Source organism: Jaculus jaculus, chromosome 19 (genome assembly GCF_020740685.1).
Source record: "Jaculus jaculus isolate mJacJac1 chromosome 19, mJacJac1.mat.Y.cur, whole genome shotgun sequence".
NCBI lineage: Eukaryota > Metazoa > Chordata > Mammalia > Rodentia > Dipodidae > Jaculus > Jaculus jaculus.
Genome location: NC_059120.1, coordinates 28146559 through 28170550, shown reverse-complemented (window position 1 = coordinate 28170550; position 23992 = coordinate 28146559). Strand labels below are relative to the sequence as shown.

The window sequence follows — 23992 nt, the reverse complement described above, 5'->3', positions numbered from 1 at the left end:
TGTTTTAGAGGAATAGGCATGGACTTGGTGCTTGCAACTGAATATGTTTTCTGGAGTGGTAAGCCAAGTTTTATGGACTACTCTGCTGAAAGTCTGAGAATGCTAAGTGCAGACAGCATTGAACTTCAAGGCTTGGCTTATGAGATTTCTAAGGGGAAGGAAAGACTTCAGAGGACTTTGTTGGAACTGGGCTACTGGCATAAGGGCTGGCTGCGTCCTGCTGCCCAGGCCCAGAGAGTTTAATCAAGGTTAAATTTGTAATGGACTGATGTGCTTGGCTAAAGATATTGGACTGAGAGGTTTAAGATTTTAAGCAGGAAAACTGAGACTAGTTTTAGGTTACTAAATCTGCTATTGTCAAACACATTAGCAATCTTAAAGGAAGATGGTCCAATTGCTTTACTATGGAAAGGATGCCTGAAAAATGACTCATAGAAATGCAAACACTTTTGGAAAGAGTTGACTGGAGAAGGAACCTGCTTTTCAAGGTTATGATTTATTTTTTTCTGTGAATTAAGAATATAGCTGTGTTCTATATACCTGGTGTTGGATTCAGAAGCATGGAAAATGTGAGGAGTGGTCATGAATTGTACACGGTTCCAGGAGCTGCTGCTGAGATGCAGCATGAGGCAGGGCATGATACCCTGATAGGCTGAAAGAGCCTTTGGAAGATGGACCATGGTTTGCATGAAGATCTGAAAGTGTTTTGGATATACCAGGACTATGCAAGCACTACCATAGAGTGCACTGTTGGCCTGAGATGGAAGTGTTCCCTGGCTACTTTGTGCAGCTGGAGGGGCAGTTGGAAAATCTGGAGATTGTCAGTCTCTGGTTGTATTGGACTTGAACTGCAGAAGTTTGATGTTTGTTTGATGGTGGTTAAGTTTGCATTGTTTTAGTCTTCCTTGCTATGCCTTATACCAGTTGCAAATGTTTACTCTGTGCCTTTATATGTTAGAAATGTGTAACTTGTTTGATTTTACAGGTCTTAATATCTTAAATTGGTCAAGACTGTGGGGTCCTTTGAAATTGAACTGAGTACAATTAATTTACAATGTGTGATGGTTATAAATCTTTTGGGGGCCAGGGGCAGAATGTGGTGGTTTGAATAGAATACATGGCCGCCAATATATTTAGTGTTTATTTGTTTGTAGTTTGCATTCTGCAGCCACCTGGCTGGAGGCAATGTCACTGGGTGGATCTTTAGGTGTGGTGGTGGGTCTCAGATTTCAATCTAAACATATGCAAAGTGTACCTAGCTGTATTTGCTGAAGTGTGCTGTGGCTTTTGACTTTTTGGCTTGTACTTCTCTCTCTCTGCATGGTCCTGTGAAGGCAGGCCAGCTTCTTATGCCATTTATGGAACTTCCCCTGGATCTGTAAGCTTCAATAAATCCCTTCCTCCATAACTGTGTCTGGTCTGGAAGTTCATCTCAGTGAACATGAATCTGTCTGCTACATGATCCATCCATCCATCCATCCATCCACCCACCCACTCAATAATGACTTTTATCCTAACTTTAAAAATTCAGACTCATTATTACTCAAAATAATGTCAATAGATACATGTTGATATGTGTTCAGTATTAACTATACATGTAAGGAACTCTGTCACTTAACAAAGTCACCATCATCAGCCAAAAGAAAGGACAGTATATGTAGGTAAGGAGAACACCAGATTTCTGTAATGTGTATGTGTTGATTTAACTTGAAGGACATTTCTCTGTTTTTTTTTTTTTTAATTGATTTCAACTTAGTCCAAAGGTACCACTGCCTAATTTGTAGAAGTAGTAAAGAGAAAATATGCAATCTTTTATAAACATAGATACTAAAGAAACATATGAGTATAAATCAAAATTATTTACCCAAGCTTGTGCAGTGAGAAAAACCTTGAAGTCTTCATTAAATGTTAAAGTGGGATGATCAGCAATTCTGTTCAAAAATTTATGCAATGCTTTCCTGCGGGTCTCAATGAAATCATCATTAAAGCGTTCCACCATGCCTTTTACTATAAACTTCTCTGGCAATGGCTGAAACAAACAAACAAACAAACAAAAAAGCTATTTGGCACACATTCATAAGGAATTCCATACTTTACATTTTTGCAAATCAGTGGAACATTTGATCATTAATTATAAAATATAAGTTTTAAAACTCACAATGCTATAATGGAAAGTAAAAAGCCATTATAAATACAATAGCTTAAAAATTCATACTTAGATTTAAAGGTTTCAATTATAAGTAAATATCCATGAGATAAAGGAATTATAATAATTTGAAAAAACTGGTGCTATATTTTAGAAATTTCAAAAGCCTCAAGAAAAAAATGTAGTAGTTAATGTAGTAGTTATTCTATAGAGAAAGAAACACTTGTAACTTACTGGAATAATGAGAGTAGGATGTGCATCTTCAAGTTTTCCCTTCAGCCAAAGGAAATCTTGATAACGTCTCCTAACTTCAAACTCACTGGAATCAAATTCCCCACGAGATGTCTGAGGAAAGTAGTAGGAAATAACAGCCCATGCAATATCAGAGAGAAGACATTTGCCTCTTGCTTTTTTAAACATCCTAAAATAAATGGGTCTCTAAGAAAAATTAATCCTAATTATTCAGTGTTTGTCAGCCTTTTTTTTTTTTTCTTTTTTAGTCATCTAATCATGTAGCAGATGAAAATAAGCAAAACTTTCCGGTATTTCCACAAAGAAAGCAAACACCATCTTTAAATTTAAAGTCCAAACTGAAAAATCTGTAGCAACCATCTGCCTCCCAAAAAATTCTCACTACTATTATCTCTGGCATGGCTTTCTCACTTCAGAAGTATGTTCTGAATGTAGGTTTCAAATACAAATCTTTCCTCAACATTGGAATTCAGAATTTGAGAGAAGTTCTATTTTTACAATTTAGAAAATAACCTGAATGTAACTGAGAAATATGTTTTCTTGGAAATTGCTCAAATGAATTGCGTTTGCTAAAATTTGCTTTTAGTATATAAAAAGTTTAACATTTAGTAGAGTGATTTGCCACTGTTTATAAAAAGTGTAATTAATGGATATTTTATGTGAAAAGACATTTTTTCTGTCATTTCTCAAGGAATGTTATTTTGAGAGTTATATGCCTAAACTACTATAACTTAAGCAAATACATTGAGTGATCAATTCCTAGCAATAATCTGAGCCAACACATAAGAACATGGGCATACAATCCTACAACAATTCATTGAATCCCAGGCCAAAAACAAAACCACAGTCATTCTAGTGCATGCTCCCCTTCTCTTAAGAAAATAGCCACTTACCCCAACACCTTAATATTAGTTTTAATGTTAGTATTTAATATTACTAAACTTTTTCTATACTAAAAAAATGACATGGAGTACTATTCAGATTGAGCTTTCCTGGAGGGCTAATGGTGACATAACATATTGTAAATATACTCCACTATCCCCAAGAATATCAAGCACCCATACCAACGAACCCATTGTAAAATAGTGCCATTCAAATCATAAGAGGCTATTTGAATTACCATGAAATAAAGTTGATTAAAACTAGACTTTGCAAAGTTTATTGTTTGAAAATGGATGTTTATAGTATTATAGAATAATCTTACTAAAATATTCTCTTTTAGCAGAAAAACAGTGGGTATACATTAGAAGTTCAAGTTAAAGAAATGATTTGTTCACAGAACACTATAAAATCTTAACTATTTTTTAAAATGTTATGATATGGAAATAGCAAAAATAGTAAATCTGAATCAATTAGAAACTAAGTGTAACATATGGTTTAAATGTATACATATATGGAGATACACAATACATACATACATACATACATACATACATACATACATGCTAAGCACCAGGTACATGCTCACTGCCAGTTTTCAAGACAACATTCTGGCATAAATAGTCATAAATGCAGTGGGTACGGTGGTGTATGCCAGCACTAGACAGCAGAGGTAGGAGCATCACTGTGAGTTTGAGGCCATCCTGAGAGTATATAAGTGAATTCTAGGTCAACCTGGGCTAAAGCAGGACCCCACCTCAAACTGTGTTATACACAAAAAAGTCATAAGTGCCTTCAAGACATGGTAGATGAAAATATGACTTAAATGGATATGTTCTTAACAATTGCCAACCTTTTGGTAAACATAAAACCATCTTATATAAATTCCAGCAGAAAGATATAGAATCAAATCAAATACTGGCTGATTCTGTCCACAATGTTCTGTCACTGACTTAAGAATGCTCTAATAGCACACTGAGAAAGCTAAGAGAGAGTAAGTACTACTCTGAGGAGAATACGCTGCTTCTTCCTTTTGCAACATCTTATTTTATTCTTGAATGCAGTAAAACAAGGAAAAGGCTGAGCTTGATTAATGAGTAATTTCCCTACAGCAAACATTAGAATAATCATGCCATCTGACATTGTACACTTTGGTTATTAGAAAACAAACCTAAGCTTCCAGTTGATAAGGAGAATGAGGCTTGATGATAGATCTCCATTTTAGAAAGAACATGTGTTCTACATAGTTCATTTGGAGTGTCAATAATGACTCTAAAGAAATAATTTTCCATGGCAGTACTATTATATTATAAATAGTAGTTAATTTTCCATGAGTGACCTTAAAGACATTTCTAAGGCAAAAACCCAGTTTTTCTTATTCTAAGAATTACAACTAAATGAATGGCCACAAATCAAATGTTATAGATTCAATGTCTCACCCCAAATGGTTGGGAATAAAAGAAAATGAACTTGAGGTTCTGTAGTATTTAGAGTTAGAATGTCCATAAAGTGCTTCCAAAAGTTCAAAGAGAATAATCGTATTTAATAAAATGCTCAGTCAACATTCACCTTAGTTATAACCTTGTAAGTGATGAAAGTCTCGATTGTAGTGACGTGGCTCTCAGGTTCATCAACTGTAATAAAAAGATCCTTTAGCTCTGGCTCATCTTCAAACTTGACTTGGTTTATCATGGACAAAGGTGATGTTGGCATCATGGGGCTGAAGGAGTTCATGTCTATTAAGGAAGCATCCTAAGGAAAAAACCAGTGAAAACTGAACATCAAAAATAAGTGACAATCTTCCATTTCTGAGATTCTGCCAACACGAATAAAATACATCAAGATAAAATGGAACCCTGGGTAAACATGTATGTGAAAATTCATTTTTCTTAATGTTGAACATTTATTTTTATCTGTGCTTCTTCAGAAAATTCCAACTTAAAAAAAAATGACAAGAGGAGGCAGGAGAGATTGCTAAGCAGTTATGGCCACTGCCAGAGAAGCCTAAGGACCCAGATTTGATTCCCCAGTACCCATGTAAGCCAGATGCACAAGTTGGCACAAGTGTCTGGCATTTTTTGCAGTGGCTAGAGGCCCTGGCATGCCTGTTCTTTCTCTGCATGTGCCTCTTTCTCTCTCAAGATAAATAAAGTAATTAATTAATAAAATCATAATAAATGTTGAGAGTAACTAGAGAGATGGCTAAGTAGTTAAGGCACTTGTTTGCAAAGTATAACCCAGTACTCAAGAATGGCACATGCATCTGGAGTTTTTTGTTTGTTTGTTTTGCTTTGCAGCGGCAGGAGGCTCTGGCATGTACATTCTCATACATTCTCATACATTTTTTTCCTCTCTCTTTCTCTCTCTCTCTCCTTACAAATAAATTAATTAATTAAAATTAAGAAAATGACAAGAAACCAAAGGCATACAGTTTCAAAGATTTCTGTTTGTTTGTATGTTATTCCTGGCTTGTGCTGCTTCTAAAATTCAAGTTGAAACTTCATTCTCAGTCCAATGGTATTATGAGGTAAGATCTTTAGACAGTGATTGCCATGAAGAAAGTCCTCACAAACAACACTAAGTCCTTCTAAAAAGGTGTGGGGAACTATGTAGTCACTTTTATGCTTTCCACTATGTGAGGACATGGCAATAAGCCACCTCCTGGGAAGGAGACAGCAGCTTCCCAGATACCAAACCTGTCAGCACTGTGACCCCGGACTTTCCAGCTTCTGCACCCTTGAGAAGAAAACCCTCATTATTAAAGAATCTTTTTTTTTTAAATTTTTTGTTTATTTATTTGAAAGCGACAGACACAGACAGAAAGACAGAGAGAGGGAGAGAGAATGGGCGCGCCAGGGCTTCCAGCCTCTACAAACGAACTCCAGACGCGTGCGCCCCCTTGTGCATCTGGCTAACGTGGGACCTGGGGAACCGAGCCTCGAACCGGGGTCCTTAGGCTTCACAGGCAAGCGCTTAACCGCTAAGCCATCTCTCCATCCCGAAAACCCTCATTATTTATAGCACCTCCCCCTCCAATTCTCAGGCATTTCACATTATAGAAGAGCTAAGAAAAGGACAAAATAAAAGAAGCTAAAGCAAGCAATAGCTAGCAACTATATTTGATAGAAATCTGAACATCAAGTGGTTGATGAAACAGCGTTGCAGAAGGAGAGAAAAAAACCTAAGAGAAAATGGTGAACATGAAAGACAGCAAACATAATTCTCATGCAGAAACCCAGAAAAAGTCAACAACTGCAAGCACCAAGAATCTGGGTACCTAGAGTTGGTAGCTGAGCTAAAATCCAGAGAAATGGTTTCAAATCTCCTAAAACAAAAGTTAGAACTTCAGATTTTTCTCTCCTGCTGAATGCAAACAGGTGATTTTTCCTATAACAGCTCTGCAAGAATACTCTAAGTCTTCCTTCTTGGTAGTCGATTTCACCCTAGAAGTATAGATAGATGGAAATACAGATAGAAATGAAATCTTCAGAGTTCACACTGATTCTTTTATTTCTTCTTACTCTTAATCTTTTTAAAATACATTTCTAGCCAGGCAGGGTGGCACATGCCTTTAATACCAGCACTTGGGGGGCAAAGGTAAGAAGATCACTATGAGTTTGAGGCTACCCTGAGATTATATAGTGAATTCCAGGTCATCCTGAGCTAGAGAGAGGCTCTACCTCAAAAGACCAAAATAAATTAATAAATAATAAATCAATAAATAAAATATATTTCTATTTATTTGTGTGAATGTGTGCATGCATATGTGTATATGGGTACACCAGGACCTCTTGATACTTCAAGCAATTCCCAGGCAGTACATGTGCTATTTTTTTTTTTTTTTTTTGGCATCTAGCTTTATGTGGGTGTTAAGGACTCAAACCCAGACTAGCAAGCTTTGCAAGCAAGCACTTCTAACCACTTCCTGGGCCCTTCTTTTTATATTTTTGCTAGAATATGTGCTATGCTGGGATCAAGATTTTGTGAACAAAATGAATACATAGCCCATGTCTACAATAATTCTTTGGTTCATCACAGATGTCCCATAGAACATTTACTAAATGAATAAGTAAACTGTAAAACAGTTGTGCAAAGAAGTATGAGAAAAGAGATATTAGTGCATGCAACCTCCCATTCTAATTTGATACCACATGGCTTATTCTAGTCTTCTTTGTCCCATTTGTAACTAACTGCTCTAGCAGCTAAAAGTCTCACTCATTGTCATGGATATACTTGTCTATTTCCCTGCATATACTGTCTTCCCAAAATAATAGTTGTCCCCTCACCTCTGAACATGGAAGTCAAAGCAGTCATACATTCAACCCCCAAACTGGCTGGATACTTTCTCAACCTCAATCCTCCAGGACACTCCTTGGCCCCACCATTATCTAATCAGTTACCTGAAATTGCTTTGCTTTATTTAAATAAAGGGAAGGGCCAGATGTGGTGGCACATCCCTGCAATTTCAGTACTCAGGAGGCTAAGGGAGGAGGACCCCAGGTTTCATGTAAGCCTGGACTACGTGCCTGTAAAAAACAAAACTAAAAAAAAAAAAAAAAAAAAAGGAAAAAGAAGAAATGCGTAAAGAAGAGCTTGCTGATTTATAAATGGTTTTTTGTTTGTTTGTTTTTTTTGTGGGGGTAAGATCTCACTCTTGTTCTGGCTGAGCTGGAATTCAATATGTAATCTCAGGGTGGCCTTGAACTCATGGTGATCCTACCTCTGCCTCCCAAGTGCATCACCACTCCTGGCTATAAATGTTTTAATAATAAAAACTTCACAGTCCATTGTAACCTCATCTCATGCCTCATTCATATGGAAAGAGAACTCTAACATTCTCAGCAAGATGTCTGAGTTATTTCTGAAATAGTAGTAACAATGTTTTCATCAAAATCTGTACTTTTTCTCTTCCATTTTTCTCATTAGAATCAAGGTTTTGTCTACTGTTATATAAAAAAAATTAAATTAACTGACACATGAAGAGATTACTCTGGAAGACAGCCCATCTTAGTTTAACAACAAAATTAGCCAATTCTAGATTTTAAAAAAGTCAAACGGCAGGCTTCAATCTTGTCTCTTGCCATTGATTGACGGAATATGCAGGGTATTTTGAACCATCCATGCGTCCTTTCTAGGTTCAAATAAGGAACTGAATTTGAAGATGGTCAAAATTGCTCATATCCCCAGGTGCATTAACATAGTAATTTTTTTTTTTAATGGTGATGTTTTGAGAAAAGGCACTTTTTCGGGAACCACCAGTGGGGAAAGGATGAAGTCATAATACTGACGAGGTTTTCCCTCACATCAAATCAATACACATGCTTTTGAGGCATCAACAGTACTCAGAGCACTGTTCTACAGGAGCTTCTGGCAGGAGGTTTAGCTCTGAAAGCTCTAATGCAGCAAAAAAACAAAGCTTGGCTGCAGTGGCGTAGAGACAGACTCTGGGATGCAATATCTGAGGCAACAAGGAAACTGGCCCTTAATATTAAGAAGATTCAGGCTCTTATCATCACAAAAAGATCTGTGAAAGGTAAATATTTAAGGACAAGTTGAACCAAGATATAAAGGACAGAGGCAATAAATGCCTTGCATGAGCTTTTGTGCTCAATGGCGGTCTGCTATGGTGCACGGTAGAAGGAGTGCTATGGGTTTGAGGACAGCCTGGGGCTACAGGAGTTTCTAGCCTGAGCTAGAGAGAGACCCTACCTTGAAAAATAGCAAAATTAAATGATGATAATAATAATAATAATAACAAAAGTTATCTATGACAAAACACAATAAATTTTACTCTATAATCAAATAGAACAAAGTGACCAAAGTAATGTTTTGAATGAATAACTTGAAAAAAATTTAAAGCATGTAATTAAACAAAGTTAGGCAACAGAATCTGTGTCCAGCTTGATTCAACATGATTATTTTTTTTTAACTCATCAAGGTTGCACACACAAATCAATAAATAAATAAATATGTCAAACCCCAATAAAAATGAGAATGACTCTTAAAAAAGTAAGTATGAACATGAAAGCATCCTGAACAGCCCATAACAGAATGTAGAAATACATAATCAGTGTGTATAAAGATCTTTCTCACAAACCATTTAATACAAATAGTAGTTTTCTAAACTGACAAATGTCTGTTTGGTGGCCAAGCATCCTTTTAATTTCACTGTCACTGCATGCAACCATGTATGTTCTCTGGCTTTCTTTGCACTCATCCACCCCATTCACCACAACCCACTCCTTTTACCTACTACATAATTTAGTATTCTATTTCTTCTACTTAAAATGCACCCTTTTATAGAGTGGAAAAGATCTGCATTAATTTACAGAGGCTTGTAATTCCAGTGAGTGCAGTGTGGTGTCATAAGAATATCTAGTGAAGGAAGAAAATTACAGACTGAAATTTAGCAACATGAGAGATTTTGGTAGAAGCATTTAAATTACCACGAATCACTCAAAAATGTTCTGAAACCTCAATAAAACTGACTATTCAAAATGTTTTATATTCACTACCAAAAAGGAAGGAGAATATATTGACACTATTTTAAAAGATTTACATTTGGACCTGAATAACTGAAGAAAATAAGCCTCTGAGATGATCCAAAGAAGCAATTAACCAAAAAGAATTCCATTTAACCTTCTGTGGTTGGAGCTTTTGGGGAGAAAAGGCCCATTAAAATTTGTTCTTTACAAACACGGTTTACACCTTTTCCATCTCTTCCCCCATTGCTTCCCCACTCCTTTCTCTATATTTGTATATATGCCATTATCTTACAGTCTTTTAAACATTTAAAACATGTTCCTTCATTTCTTTTCAGAAGGAAAGATTCTATGCAATGAATGGCTACTTGAATCACTGTTAAACCATTCTCATATCTGGTGGAGTGAAAACACTCACACACACATATATACGCTAATACCTCAGAGATGCTTTCATGTTGAGATCTGAATAGCAACAAAGACCAAATCATAGTCTGTGACAAAAATTCATTATCTTTTACTCTTACTCCAAAACAACACCCCATTGAAAGGGAAACCAGATATGCCACTTCACTGAAATGAATAGGTATGACATTGGGAATTACTGGCCAAATAAGCTACAAATTACATGTAGGTTTTCCCATTATTACTCTTGGTATACTCTCTGCATTTTTAATGGATTCATATTATGTCTCCTACACTCCCAAATTTACCAAACTCATATGATGAAATCCTAACACCGTACCTCAGCACGTGAACTCATTTGGAGAGTCTTTATAGAAATGAAGTCTTGGGCTGGAGAAATGGCTTAGGGGTTAAGGCATTTGCCTGCAAAGCCAAAGGACCCAGGTTCGATTCCTCAGGACCTACGTTAGCCAGATGCACAAGGAAGTGCACGTGTTGAGTTAGTTTGTAGTGGCTAGAGGCCCTGGTGCACTCATCCTCTCTCTCTTTCTCTCTCAAATAAATAAATAAATAAAACCCTTTAAAAAAAGAAATGAGGTCTTAAGGTACCCCCTTATAATTGGTATCCTCAAAAAGGTGAAATTGAAACAAAGAAACATTCATAAAGGAGGAAAATGAAAAAGCAGGAAGAATGCAGCCATCAACCAGCCCATTGAATGTCTAGAACACAACCTTTCCTTAAAACCCAAAGAAGGAAGCAGCTCTGTGGACAGCTTGCTCTTGGATTGTTAGACTTCACAGTTGTGAATGCATAAGTTTCAGATGTTTACGGTACTCAGTCTGTGATGCCTTCCTATAGCAGGCCTAGCAAACACATGTAACATTTCTGCACTTAGAGTTGTACATGACAAAAATGTAAGGATGTAGGTCAGAGCAGAAGCATGTCACCATGATATAGATATTTTATCCTTGCTTCATTTCCTCATTGTTTACACTTAAAAATCAACTCCAGAAATTATTTCTGGAAGGATCCAAAGTTCTATTACTGAAATAGATACAATATACAACTGAAATTGAAAACAAATGAGGGCTTGTCAATAACTGAATACTCAGGAAATAAACACCAAAAGAAATGTTTCAAAAAATGAGATATAGCCTCTTTAAGAGATGTCCTTACTTAATATCCTTCACTAAAATGCTACTTAGGAACATCTCATAAATATTACATGAATTATTCTGATAATACTAAATTACACCCACCATCTGTGCTCAAACAGCTATTTTCTTTTTACAAGTAGAGAGGGGAAAAAAAATCAATGTGAAAGTGTGATAAATCAGAATCCTGGCATAAAAAGGCCATGCAAATAAAATTGCTGAGGCACGAGAAACACACACACACACCAAGAGACATCTGGTTAAAAAAAAAAAATCTTAACATGAAGGAGTTTGAGGAGCCATGCTGTGAAGATGGGTGCTCATCTTGATGGGCCTAAATTTAGATGTACCAGCTGTGTTGTGGTTTACAAAGTCTTCCAATTTGTCTGCTAATAATAATAATAATATAAATGAGAAAGGCTAGTGGAACACTGTCTGAAATGTGATTGGAGGAAATGCTACCTCTGCCATTTTCTATAGGAACATACCATAATCTAATCTTGTCTGACATAATTTCTGCTGCTAAGTAGTGTATGTACACATGCATGATTATCCCTCAATCCATTTGTCATTCTACAGTTTCTTACTTGCATGTTCATGTGTGTACATTCAAATGGAAGTCAGACATTTACCCTGGGTGTCTTCCTTGCTTGCACTCAACTTGATTTACTGAGGCTTCATCCATCCGCCACCTTCCCAGCCTTCTCACTTGCAATCTTTTAGGAAGGTTTATTTCATCTAAGATCACGAAGGACTGAGGCTAGAGAGCATGGTGTCTATCAAGGAATTTGTTTACTTCTCAGAGAACTATGTTAGATCTCTGTACAATGGATTGCTCCCAGCTAAGTCAGCTCCTTTGTCCCCTCCACTCTTCTGCACATAAACAATCACCTTTCCCCTCTTGGACGTAAGTTGAAGCAACATGAAGCCTAATATATTTGGCTCCTGACTTTGTACTTTTCCAAAATCAGTTGCCAGAACCATAATCATTTCTTTAAAATGAGTCAGTATTAGCCATTATATACATAGTTAGTCTCAAGTACTGCATTACAGCAACAGAAACAAAATTAAACATGGTATATTGCAAGAGAAAATATCTGTCATCAGGCAAAGTTAACTTCAATCCAAGTATAAACATGTACCAGCTATGTGAACTTCAACAAGTCACCTGTCTTTATCAGCATTCAATTTTAGGAAAGTCATACTTCACCCTGGATCATGGAGGCACATGAGAAGATAAATATGATATACACCATGCCTACTTGAAGGCTTTATGTACACTATCTTATGTAATTTTTAACATATTTTATTTACTTACTTGAGACTAGAGAGAGAGAGAAGGGAGACAGACAGACAGACAGACAGAAAGGGCAGGCCAGAGCCTCCAGCCACTGCAAATGAACTCCAGATGTACACACCACTTTATGCATCTGGCTTTACGTGATTATTGAGGAAGTGAACCAGGTTTGTTAGACTTTGTAGGCAAGTGCCTTAGCCACTGAAACGTCTCTCCAGCCCTCATATATAAACTTTATACACAATCTAATACAGGACAGTTCCTTCCTCTTTAAACCAGACAGAAACACCATTATCAGGTACTCCCTCATGACATGTTTTCCTAATGAGGAAATAAGTTAAACCACTTGTTCATATTCTCATCTGTTATTAATGGTCAACAAGCAGATTTGATCTCCTAACTGCCAAAAGGCCAAACTTGCATCAAAATACGACACAAAACCCTGGGTATTATTACTAAACTTACTTTTATCAGTTTCTCATGATATTGAATAAAACACTAAGGCAAGAATAAATGCTTATGATCGGTTATGTAATACACAAAACCTAAGATACTACAAATGTGTTCAACTCAGCACTCTCTGAAATGAGAGAAAACTAGAAATAAGGATGGGTGTGCTATAAAGTAATGAAAATACAGCAATAGGGATAGACCTCACAACTCAGTGTAAGGAGGAAAAAGTCACAATTAGCCTGGCCTGACAAAGTATCATTTAATTCTTCCAACATGGAAAGCCCCCAAATTATTTCAATGCAAGATACATAAACTTTAATAAAAGACAAACATTTATAAAAAAAAATTTTTTTGAGGTAGGGTCTTTCTCTAGCCCAGGCTGACCTGGAATTTACTATATAGTCTCAGGCTGACCTCAAACTCACAGTGATCCTACTATCTCTGCCTCCTCAGTGCTGGGACTAAAGGTGTGTGCTATCACATCCAGGAAGAAAAATCTTCTATAAAACTTTTACAAAAAATAAACAAATGGGCCAGAGAGATGGCTCAGTGGCGAGGTGAAGGCTGTAAGAAGGTAATGTGAGAAGGAGAACTATGCTACATGAAACGCTGAGGAAGGAGTTCAATCAGAGGCCCTTGGCAGGAAAGGGACAAAATTCTGAAGGAACGGACAGGAGATGATTGCCTGGACATGTGCTTTGGTAAAGGAAGGAGTAACAAAGGAAATTTAACATTCATTTTGTCAGAATCCCAGGTATTCACTTCTTTATCCTATAGGTCTACCATAAGTAAGATATCTGGACACAACAAACATCTGTCTCATCTGTTTGGGACAATTCCGTCTATTTATGGGCACTTGCCATTCAGAGGCTATTAATCACATCTAATGTGATATCACTTACCTCAACTATACCTAGACAATTTCTTACCTGAGGGGAAAGTTCTTCCATAAAAATTTGGTTTTCTTTCCTCACAAAAGTCCAAATTGTCAATTGCCTAAAACTTCACCATAGAGCTACTTTCAGGTAGTATAGTTTTTCCTCCAGTGTGCATGGGAACTCCTGCTAATTTCCAGACAACTTTCAGTGCCTCCTTATGAAGGAAAATTTTCATCACTCTAAGAGGCTTCACCAGAGACTGACTTTGGACAATGACATGAGTCTGAAGAGCCACTAACTGTTTTTATCATTATACACGTTCTTTTCCATGTGTCACAAAAATTATGTCCCCATCAGTATCCACTTTTTTCAGTGTGGAACCAAAAATGAAGATGACTTATAAAGTAGATTCAAAGCCTACCACAGAATCTTAGCTCAGCCACCACAGACAGGCACGCCAACAAGAAATCAACCTTGATTTCAAATAAACCACAGAGATCTTGTGTTGGACTGCAGCATACCCTAGTGAAAGACAGTGGAGACACTGTTCAGTGTTCAGATTGATTTAAAAATACACACTTAGTACAAAAGAACCAACTTGAGATTTTTTTTTTCCTTTTTCTGCTTATGAAGACTCACTTACCAAGAATCTGACATGTTCTTGTGGTCACAAGTAATAAGACTAACGTTTTAGTTCTAAACAGATGTTCTATGCTTTACATTTCATTTTAAATCATGTAGTTGTTTTCTATTTTAAGACAAAACTTGTATGTCTCACATAAAAAAATTTTTTTATAGTTATGAGGCCAGAAATGGTGGAATGTCTGTAATACTGGCACTTGGGAATAGAGGCAGTGAAACATCAAGCTCAAGGCTGCTTGAACTCCTTAGTAAGTTAAAGGCCAGTATGCTTACATAGTGACATATAGTAAAGCTTTGTCTCATGTAAGCCCTTCTCAAAGTAAAAAATTTATTTTAATTTTAGAAACTACTGGCTTAATTTTGTGCTTTTTCTGTGTTTTAGTGGTTTCTATGTCACTGATTGCTGATAGGTTTTATTGTCCTTTTCTTTACCTAGACTACAGGTGACACTGTTATCCAACATAATTGGTACAGATGCTGCTAGAATTAATCAAATATTCTGCTTAAAACAGAAAGTATTGGACTGGGGAGATAGCTCACTGGTTTAAGGTACTTGCCTGCAAAGTCTACCGGGCTGGGCCTGACTCTCCAGTGTAAAGTTGTGCTTCTGGAGTTTCTTTGCAGTAGCAAGAAGCCCTGGCATGCCATACTCCAGATTCATATTTTCCCTCTCTCTCTCCTTGAAAATATTACAAAATAGATACTTTTTTTTACATGATACCTCAGCCACTTTTAGAGATAACCTTAAAATACCCTGTTAAAGTAATTAATTGTGAACACTTAGCTTTTATTTTTATATCTTCTTTGAAAGTATAGACAATAAACAAATCAGGCTATGAAGAAAGTAATTTCTAAACACTAGTACCACAGCTTTTTCATATGTTCCTTCATCAAGTCATAAGTCACTTATAAACTGACAACAGGTTATCACTTCAAAAATGTGCTAGACTAGTATATACCTCTAGGACCCTCAAGGATAAAAACATAAAACTACATAAAATAAGACAGCCTTTTACAACATTTAGTCTAACATCATTTTATTGAAATATGCATAATAATTTGTCTCTGAGCAAGAGGACAGAAAAATAAAACACTGTTGATTCTGCTTAAAAGAATTATACTTCCCTTTCCTCAATGTTTGTTTCTCTATCCTTGCTTTTTCAGCCTTCAGATCTGCTTTGTGACCAACAAACACTGACCATTTTACTCCTTTCCTACCAGACTTGGTTTCCATAGCTTATAACCCTGTGAGTTGGTTGCTAAGAATTTTAAGTGTCTTATTTTTTCCCCAAAAGCAGATTCCTTAATAATTCTCTTGTGTTTCATGTTTTGCATTTGTCTATTCTAATACAATATGAATAGGAGACTCTGTCTAGGATTGAGGCTTAACCTAGCTCTCTGTCCTCCAGCAACAGCATTACTCAACTGAAACTAATCTGTTCTCTCTACTTATTTTCATATCCTGGTAGGAAACACCAATAATACAAAGTGAATTTACTGAAATCAGATCATTAGCAAATTATTCTAGTAATTGGTTTACAAATCTAAAAAAAAAAAATCAAAGCCCATGCCATTCACCAATATAAATATATTACAAGTACTAAATATTCCACATGCAATGTTCCTACTCCAACTTCACAATTCTTAAGTCTTTGGAAACAGACAATCAAGGTTTTAAAGCAGAGATACTTACTAATAAGGCAAGTGATACTGAATAGTACAATTTTCAAAACAGTATTACAGATGTTAACTCAGAATAAGAAGAATTAATTGTACTGGAAGAAAGAAGTTCTTAGAAGAGACAGTTTTATAACAGTCCACAAATAACTGAAAGAATTTTTCTACTATTCATCTAACAATAATTACACAGAAGCTGAGACAAACTAGTTCAGTGCTTCTGAAATCATGCTTTTCAAATTCTAAGGGAAAAAATGATTCACCTGCTAGGAATCCTGCTCCAAAACAGATTCTGATGTCCTGGGTCTGGGGGGCTCTCTGACACTTGCATTTCTAAACAGCTAAGATATGCAACTGACTCACATGGCACAAGGTGGTGAAAGGATGAGAACTTGGAAGAGCAAATTCACAGCAGGCTATCACCAAGGTCAGCAAGAGTGACCGTATGACCAATGGTATGAGCACATGCAACACACTGGACGCAGATGACAGCAAGTTTGCGGCCACATTAATCATACTCAGAGGCAACTACATAACTACTCTGAGCAGGGAAAATCAAGGAGATGGTAATTATTCAATAGATAAAAGACAAAACTGATGGGAACATTTCCAATGCACAGGCAGACTTGGGAGTGAATGAGTGAGTAAGTGAATAAGTAGGAAAACACAAAGCATTTTATCCTGAATACCTAGGGAACATCATTGGCAGAAAGTTAAATGGAAAATGTAACAAATTTGGCCTCTGCTTCCTGATGTGACTACAATGTGACCACCCCCTCACATTCCACCACTATGCCTCCCCATCATGACAGAGTGCACCCCTTTGTGAGCTATCCATCTAAAAAAGATAACAGGCTTTAAAAGAGAAATAGTAATAATTGGAGAATGGTGGAATACTCTTGGGGAATTAAGTTAAAGTGATGAGTAGGACCACCAAATTCAGATTTTCCCCAGCTCTTCCAGTTAAGTAGAACAAGTTTAAAAGCCACTGTTATACCTTCCTCTCTTCTGGAATAGTCAACCAGTTTGTTAGAACATTGTTAGTGACACAGTTCATGATTGCCTTGAGTAACCTTTTCACTTTGCAACTTTCAATTAGAAAATTCTTCTTTAAAGTGAATTAAACTTCTCCACCTATGTGAGACCCAGTGGTTCTAGCTTTGCTTCTCCAACTGCATTTAGTACACCTAGCTCATATTGATTCTTCATAAAGAGATGTCAAGCCAGGCGTGGTGGCACATGCCTTTAATCCCAGCACTTGGGAGGCAGAGGTAGGAGGATCGCAGTGAGTTCAAGGCCACCCTGAGACTCCATAGTGAATTCCAGGTCAGCCGAGGCAAGGGTGAAACCCTACCTTGAAAAACCAAAAGAAAAACAAAAAAGATGTCAAGAGACTTAATCCAAGTCTTTTCCAAGCTCTGGCTCTTATGCAGACTTTCTTCACAGACCATTGTTACTGTAGTAGTCACCTTCTCACTGCAGGGACAAAACACCCAACTAGAAATAGCTTAATAAAGATTATTTTGGCTTACAGTTTTGGGAGAAAATTTCATCATGGAGGGAAAGGCATGGCACCAGAACAAAGCTGGCTCACACTGACACACAGCCACAGGGAGAAAGCTACAAAAGTAAGCAAGCACCAGCAAGGGGAAATGGATCCCAAAATCCCAAGACCAACCACCAATGACATATTCCCTCTAGCAAGTATCGACCTCCCCAAGGCTCCTCCAGTAGAGGATTAAATATGAAGCTTAATCACAAACACATGAGGCTATGGAGAGATACGGGGAGCAATTTACATTCAAACCACCACAGTTACCAAGATGGGCCACCAATAATTTACTTATAATATTCCCCATCATGGGTGGCAAATGTGTGAGGAAATTGTCAGTGTCAGTGAAAGATGAGGTTACTGGTTCCCAGAAAAGCCAGACAACATCTTGGGCTCCATCTCAACCTAGCTGTCCAAAGAATGCATAAGGCACTAACATTTGGAGATGACAATATATTTTACCATTATAGACAGATAATCAATCCCTCTTTAAAAGTACTGAGGGTAGAAGATGGCGGCTTAGGAACCACACCAAAGCAGACTAGGGGAGAAAAAGCCAAAGAATACCCAGCAAAATACACACTTTTACTAAAAAGTGGGGTGTATAAGAAATTAAAATGGCAGCAGAGAAGTAGGAGTCCAGAGCATCGACAACCCACACAGGCAGACCTAAGAGGCTCCGGCAGCAGCGGCTCAGGCAGCAGCAGGGGCAGATCCAGGAGCGGCAGCTGCAGCAGCGGCAGTGCCAGGTCTGTGGGGCCACACCTGCCAGGCTCAGCTTGCCCCACAGGAAAAGCCAGTGCTGAGCTCCAGAAAACAGAACAGCAGTCCAGTGATCCAGCCAGCCTACTTGAACCCACAGGGCACCAAAGAGGGACACTCAAACAAGAGGACATTATAATCCTAAACATATATACACCTAACATGGGGGCTCTCAAATTCATAAAACAAACACTATTAGAAGTAAGGTCACAGATAACACCAAACACAGTGGTAGTGGTGGACTTCAACACCCCACTCTCATCAATAGACAGGTCATCCCAAGGAAAAAAAAAAAAAGAGAGGCATCTGGACTAAATGAGGTCATAGAAGGAATGGACCTAACAGATATATACAGGATATTTCATCCAAATGCTGCAGAAAATACATTCTTTTTAGCAGCACATGGAAAATTCTCTAAAATAGACCATATATTACGAAACAAAGCCAATCTTAACAAATACAGGAAAATTGAAATAATTCCTTACATTCTATCTGACCACAATGGAATCCAACTACAAATCAATAGCAAGGAAAGCTATAGAGCACACACAAAATCATGGAAACTAATCAATACACTACTAAATGATGAATGGGTCAATGAAGAAATCAAGAAGAAATCAAAAAATTCATAGAGTCAAACAATAATGAGAACACAACATACCAAAATCGCTGGGACACAATGAAGGCAGTTCTAAGTGGTAAATTTATAGCTTTAAGTGCCTATATTAAGAAATTAGAAAGGGTGCAAGGAAACGACCTAATGCTTCACATTAAAGCCTTGGAAAAAGAAGAACAAGGCAAATCAAAAATCAATATACAGGAAGAAATAAAAAAGATTAGGGCAAAAATTAATGATATAGAAAAAAAAAATCCAAAGAATCAATGAAACAAAGAGTTGGTTCTATGAAAGTGTGGTGGATTGAACAGATGGCCCCCAATATACTCAATTGTTTATTTGTTTGTAGTTTGCATCTGCAGCCACCTGGCTGGAGGCAGTGTCACTGGGTGGATCTTAAGGTGTGGTGGTGTTTTTCAGATTTCAATCTAAATATATGCAAAGTGTGCCTAGCTAGAGTTCCTGAAGTGTGCTGGGGGGCTTTTGGCTTTTGGCTTTTAGGCTTGTGCCTCTCTCTTTCTCTCTGCTTGGTCCTGTGAAGGAAGGCCAGCTTCTTCTGCCATTTACGGAGCTTCCCCTAGGTCTGTAAGCTTCAATAAATATCCCTTCCTACATAACTGTGCCTGGTCTGAAAGTTCATCTCAGTGAACCTGAATCTGTCTGCTATAGAAATGATAAACAAGATTGAAAAACCCTAAGCAAATCTGACAAACAGAAAGAGAAAAGAGACACAAATTAATAAAATTAGAGATGAAAAAGGAAGCATCACAATGTATAACCAGAGAAATTCAAAAACTCATAGGGACATACTATAAAAAATATACTCCAATAAGTATGAAAATATGCAATAAATGAATGATTTCCTTGATTTATATGACCTACCTAAATTAAATCAAGATGAGATTAATAACTTAAATAGACCTATAACAAGTATGGGGATCTGAGCAGTTATCAAAAATCTCCCAAATAAAAAAAGTCCAGGCTCAGATGGATTCACTGCTGAATTTCACCAGACCTTCAGGGAAGAACTAATGCCACTGCTTCTTAAGCTTTTCCATAAAATAGAAAAACAAGGAATCCTACCAAAATCCTTTTACGAAGCCAGCATCACCCTGATACCAAAACCAGGCAAAAATAGAACAAAAAAAGAAAATTACAGACCAATCTCCCTCATGAACATAGATGCAAAAATTCTCAGCAAAATATTGGCAAACAGAATACAAGAATATATCAGAAAGATCATTTACCCAGACCAAGTAGGCTTCCAGAGATGCAGGTATGGTTCAACATACACAAATCAATAAATGGACTGAAGGACAAAAATCATGTTATCATCAGATTAGATGCAGAGAAAGCATTCGACAAAATCCAACATCCCTTCATGATAAAAGTCCCACAGAGACTAGGAATAGAAGGATCATATCTCAATGTAATAAAAGCCATTTATGACAAGCCTACAGCCAACATATTCCTAAATGGGGAAAAACTGGAAGCTTTTCCACTAAAATCAGGAACAAAACAAGGGTATCCACTGTCCCCACTTTTATTTTATATAGTACTGGAAGTCTTAGCCATAGCAGTAAGGCAAGAGATGCACATAAAAGGGGTACAAATTGGAAAGGAAGAGATCAAGTTATCATTATTTGCAGATGACATGACTCTAAATACAAAAGACCCTAAAGACTCTACTAGCAAATTGTTAGAGCTGATAAACACCTATAGCCATGTAGTAGAATACAAAATAAATACAAATAAATCAGTAGCATTCCTATATGCTAACAACACACACACAGAGAATGAAATCAGAGAATCACTTCTATTCACAATTGCATCAAAGAAAATAAAGGGGCTGGAGAGATGGCTTAGCGGTTAAGCGCTTGCCTGTGAAGCCTAAGGACCCCGTTTCGAGGCTCAGTTCCCCAGGTCCCACGTTAGCCAGATGCACAAGAGGGTGCACACGTCTGGAGTTCGTTTGCAGAGGCTGGAAGCCCTGGTGCGCCCATTCTCTCTCTCTCCCTCTATCTGTCTTTCTCTCTGTGTCTGTTGCTCTCAAATAAATAAATAATTAATTAAAAAAATAGTAAAAAAAAAAAAAAAAAAAAAGAAAAGAAAGTACCAAGGAATAAAGCTAACCAAGGAAGTAAAGAATTTCTACAATGAAAACTATAAAATACTCAAGCAAGAAATTGCAGAGGACACTAGGAAATGGAAAAACATCCCTTTGGAATCATAAAAAACCTCGAATATCTAAAATAATACTGAGCAACAAAAATGAGGCTTGTGGTATCACTATACCTGATTTTAACCTATACTACAGAGCCATAGTAACAAAAACAGCATGGTACTGGCACAAAAGCAGACATGTAGATCAGTGGAATAGAATAGAGGACCCAGATGCAAATTCAGGTATCTATAGCCACCTTATATTCAATAAAACGTCAAAAATACTCATTGGAGAAAAGATAGACTCTTCAGCAAATGGTGCTGGGAAAACTGGATATTTATCTGTAAAATAATGAAAATAGATTCTTCTCTCTCTCCATGCACAAGAATTAAGTCCAAATGGATGAAAGACCTTAACATCAGACCTGAAACTCTGAAACTGCTAGAGGAAATCATATGGAAACACTTCAACATATTGGTCTTGCAAAGACTTTCTGAATATAACCCCAATTGCTCAGGCAATAAAGCCACAGATTGACTGCTGGGACCTCATAAAATTACAAAGATTTGTACAGCAAAGGACACTGTGAATAAAGAAAAGAGGCAACCTACAGAATGGGAAAAAAATCTTTGACAGCTTTACATCTGATACAGGATTAATAGCTAGGACATACAAAGAATTCAAAAAATTAAATAATAAGAAATCAAACAAGCCAATTACAAAATGGGCTATGGAACTAAATAGAGAGTTCTCAAAAGAAGAAATACGATTGGTATATAAGCATCTAAAAAAATGTTCTACATCCCTAGTCATCAGGGAAATGCAGATTAAAACTATGTTAATATTCCATTTCATTCCTATCAGATTGTCTACTACCATGAAAACAAATGACCATCAATGCTGGTGAGGATGTGCAAAAAGAGGAACCCCTCTACACTGCTGGTGGGAATGCAATCTGGTCCAGCCATTGTGGAAAACAGTTTGGAGGTTCCCAAGACAGCTAAAAATTGATCTACCACATGACCCAGCTATAAGGCATATATCCTAAGGACTCATCTCATTTCCTTAGAAGTACATGCCCTACTGTGTTTATTGCTACTCAATTCACAATAGCTGGGAAATGTAACCAGCCTAGATGTCCCTCAACTGATGAATGGATAATGAAGACATGGCACATTTATACAATGGAGTTCTACTCAGCAGTAAAGAAAAATGAAGTTATAAAATTTGCAGGAAAATGCATGGATCTGGAAAGGATTGTACTAAGGGAGAAAACCCAGACCCAGAAAGCCAAGCGTCACATGTTCTTTCTCATGTGTGGATCCTAGCTACAGATGAATGTGCTTCTGTGTGAGAAGGAAAAATCTCAGTAGCAGAGGCCAGTAAGCTAGAAAAGAGATAGAAAAGAAAAGAGACAGTAAGGGAGAGGGGTACTTAATAGGTTGGTATTGAATATATGTAAGTAGAAGAATAGATTAATGGAGGTGAAAAGGCCCAAAATGAGGTCTGGAGAAGAGATTGAATAAAGGGATGGTGGAGGGACAGCTAATAAAACTCTAAGAGGATATAAATAAAACATATTTAATCCTACTTTTTTGGACAATGGAACACCCAGCAGCCGTAGATTGTTGCTACAAAATTTTCAGTGCCAGGGATGGGATATCTTCCAGCGAGTTGTTGGCCAGGGAGATCCCTGATGCCCCCAAAACATTATAGGCCATTGCCGAGGCCCTTGGTTTCCAGGAATAGATGGTAAGACCCTATTGATGAAGACTCCATATACTTGGGCTGCAAGGCCACTGAGAAATCTTGCTGGAACTGAACTGATAAGCTCCTCTATGTAGACCAGCTGACAGAAAGCTGGAAGAAGCCATTCTGTATGCAGTTCAATGGGAGAAAGAGAAATCACCAGTAAAGATACTCATCAGTGGACACTGCAAGCTTTATATCTGGCCAGCCAGGCCAAATGAGCCAACGGGTGCAATAGTGGCATGTCTGTTATGGGGGAAACCAACTTCCCTCTAATTGGACTGGAGGCCTGCTCCATGGGAAGGGAATACATCCCTGGTACTGAAAACTTAAAACAGGGGTATTCATGAGCCCTAGGGGTGTAACGTCTGCTGTTGTCTGGCAAAATGTATATACTATGCTTATCAAACTGCCCAGTAAGCACTTCTGTTAATATTCACACCCTTGTATTAATGCTACTCTCACTTTTGGTTGAGAATCTTCTCTTTTCAGATGGCAGTGAACTTGGGACCACTCAGAAGGCATCATGGTGATGGGAAGAAATAACAACAGTGCTCAGTACTGCAATATCTGTATCATACTTTCCAAGGCTCAGGGTCTAATGTGGAAGAGGTAGCAGAAAGAATCTAAGAGCCAAAGAAAGGACAGGACTCCATACAACATGCTCCCTCCAGACACAAAATGGCCTGTATATCCATGGCCTCACAGTGCCTGAAACTACCTGCATAAGACCATCATAAGAGGAGGAAAAGATCAAGACATCAAAAGTAAAAGAGAGACGGATTGAGATGCAGTATGATGGAGAGTGTAGTTTCAAAGGGGTAAGTGGGGGAAGGGATGGTACTACCATGGGGTATTTTTTATAATCATGGGAGTTGTTAAT

The 23992-nt window shown here is 37.4% G+C and overlaps 1 protein-coding gene across 2 annotated transcripts in view; it reads right to left on the bottom strand.

Moving 5' to 3' along the window:
* Snx7 (sorting nexin 7) overlaps positions 1–23992 on the bottom strand; it is a 107160-nt gene that overhangs the window by 77928 nt on the left and 5240 nt on the right. For both annotated transcript variants that reach the window (XM_004663933.2, XM_045138786.1), the window contains exons 2-4: positions 4847–5029; positions 2381–2491; positions 1865–2029 (exon numbers count right to left, since the gene is read on the bottom strand). In XM_004663933.2, the coding sequence (XP_004663990.2) occupies positions 1865–2029; positions 2381–2491; positions 4847–5029 (459 nt within the window). The remainder of the gene's footprint in view (positions 1–1864; positions 2030–2380; positions 2492–4846; positions 5030–23992) is intronic.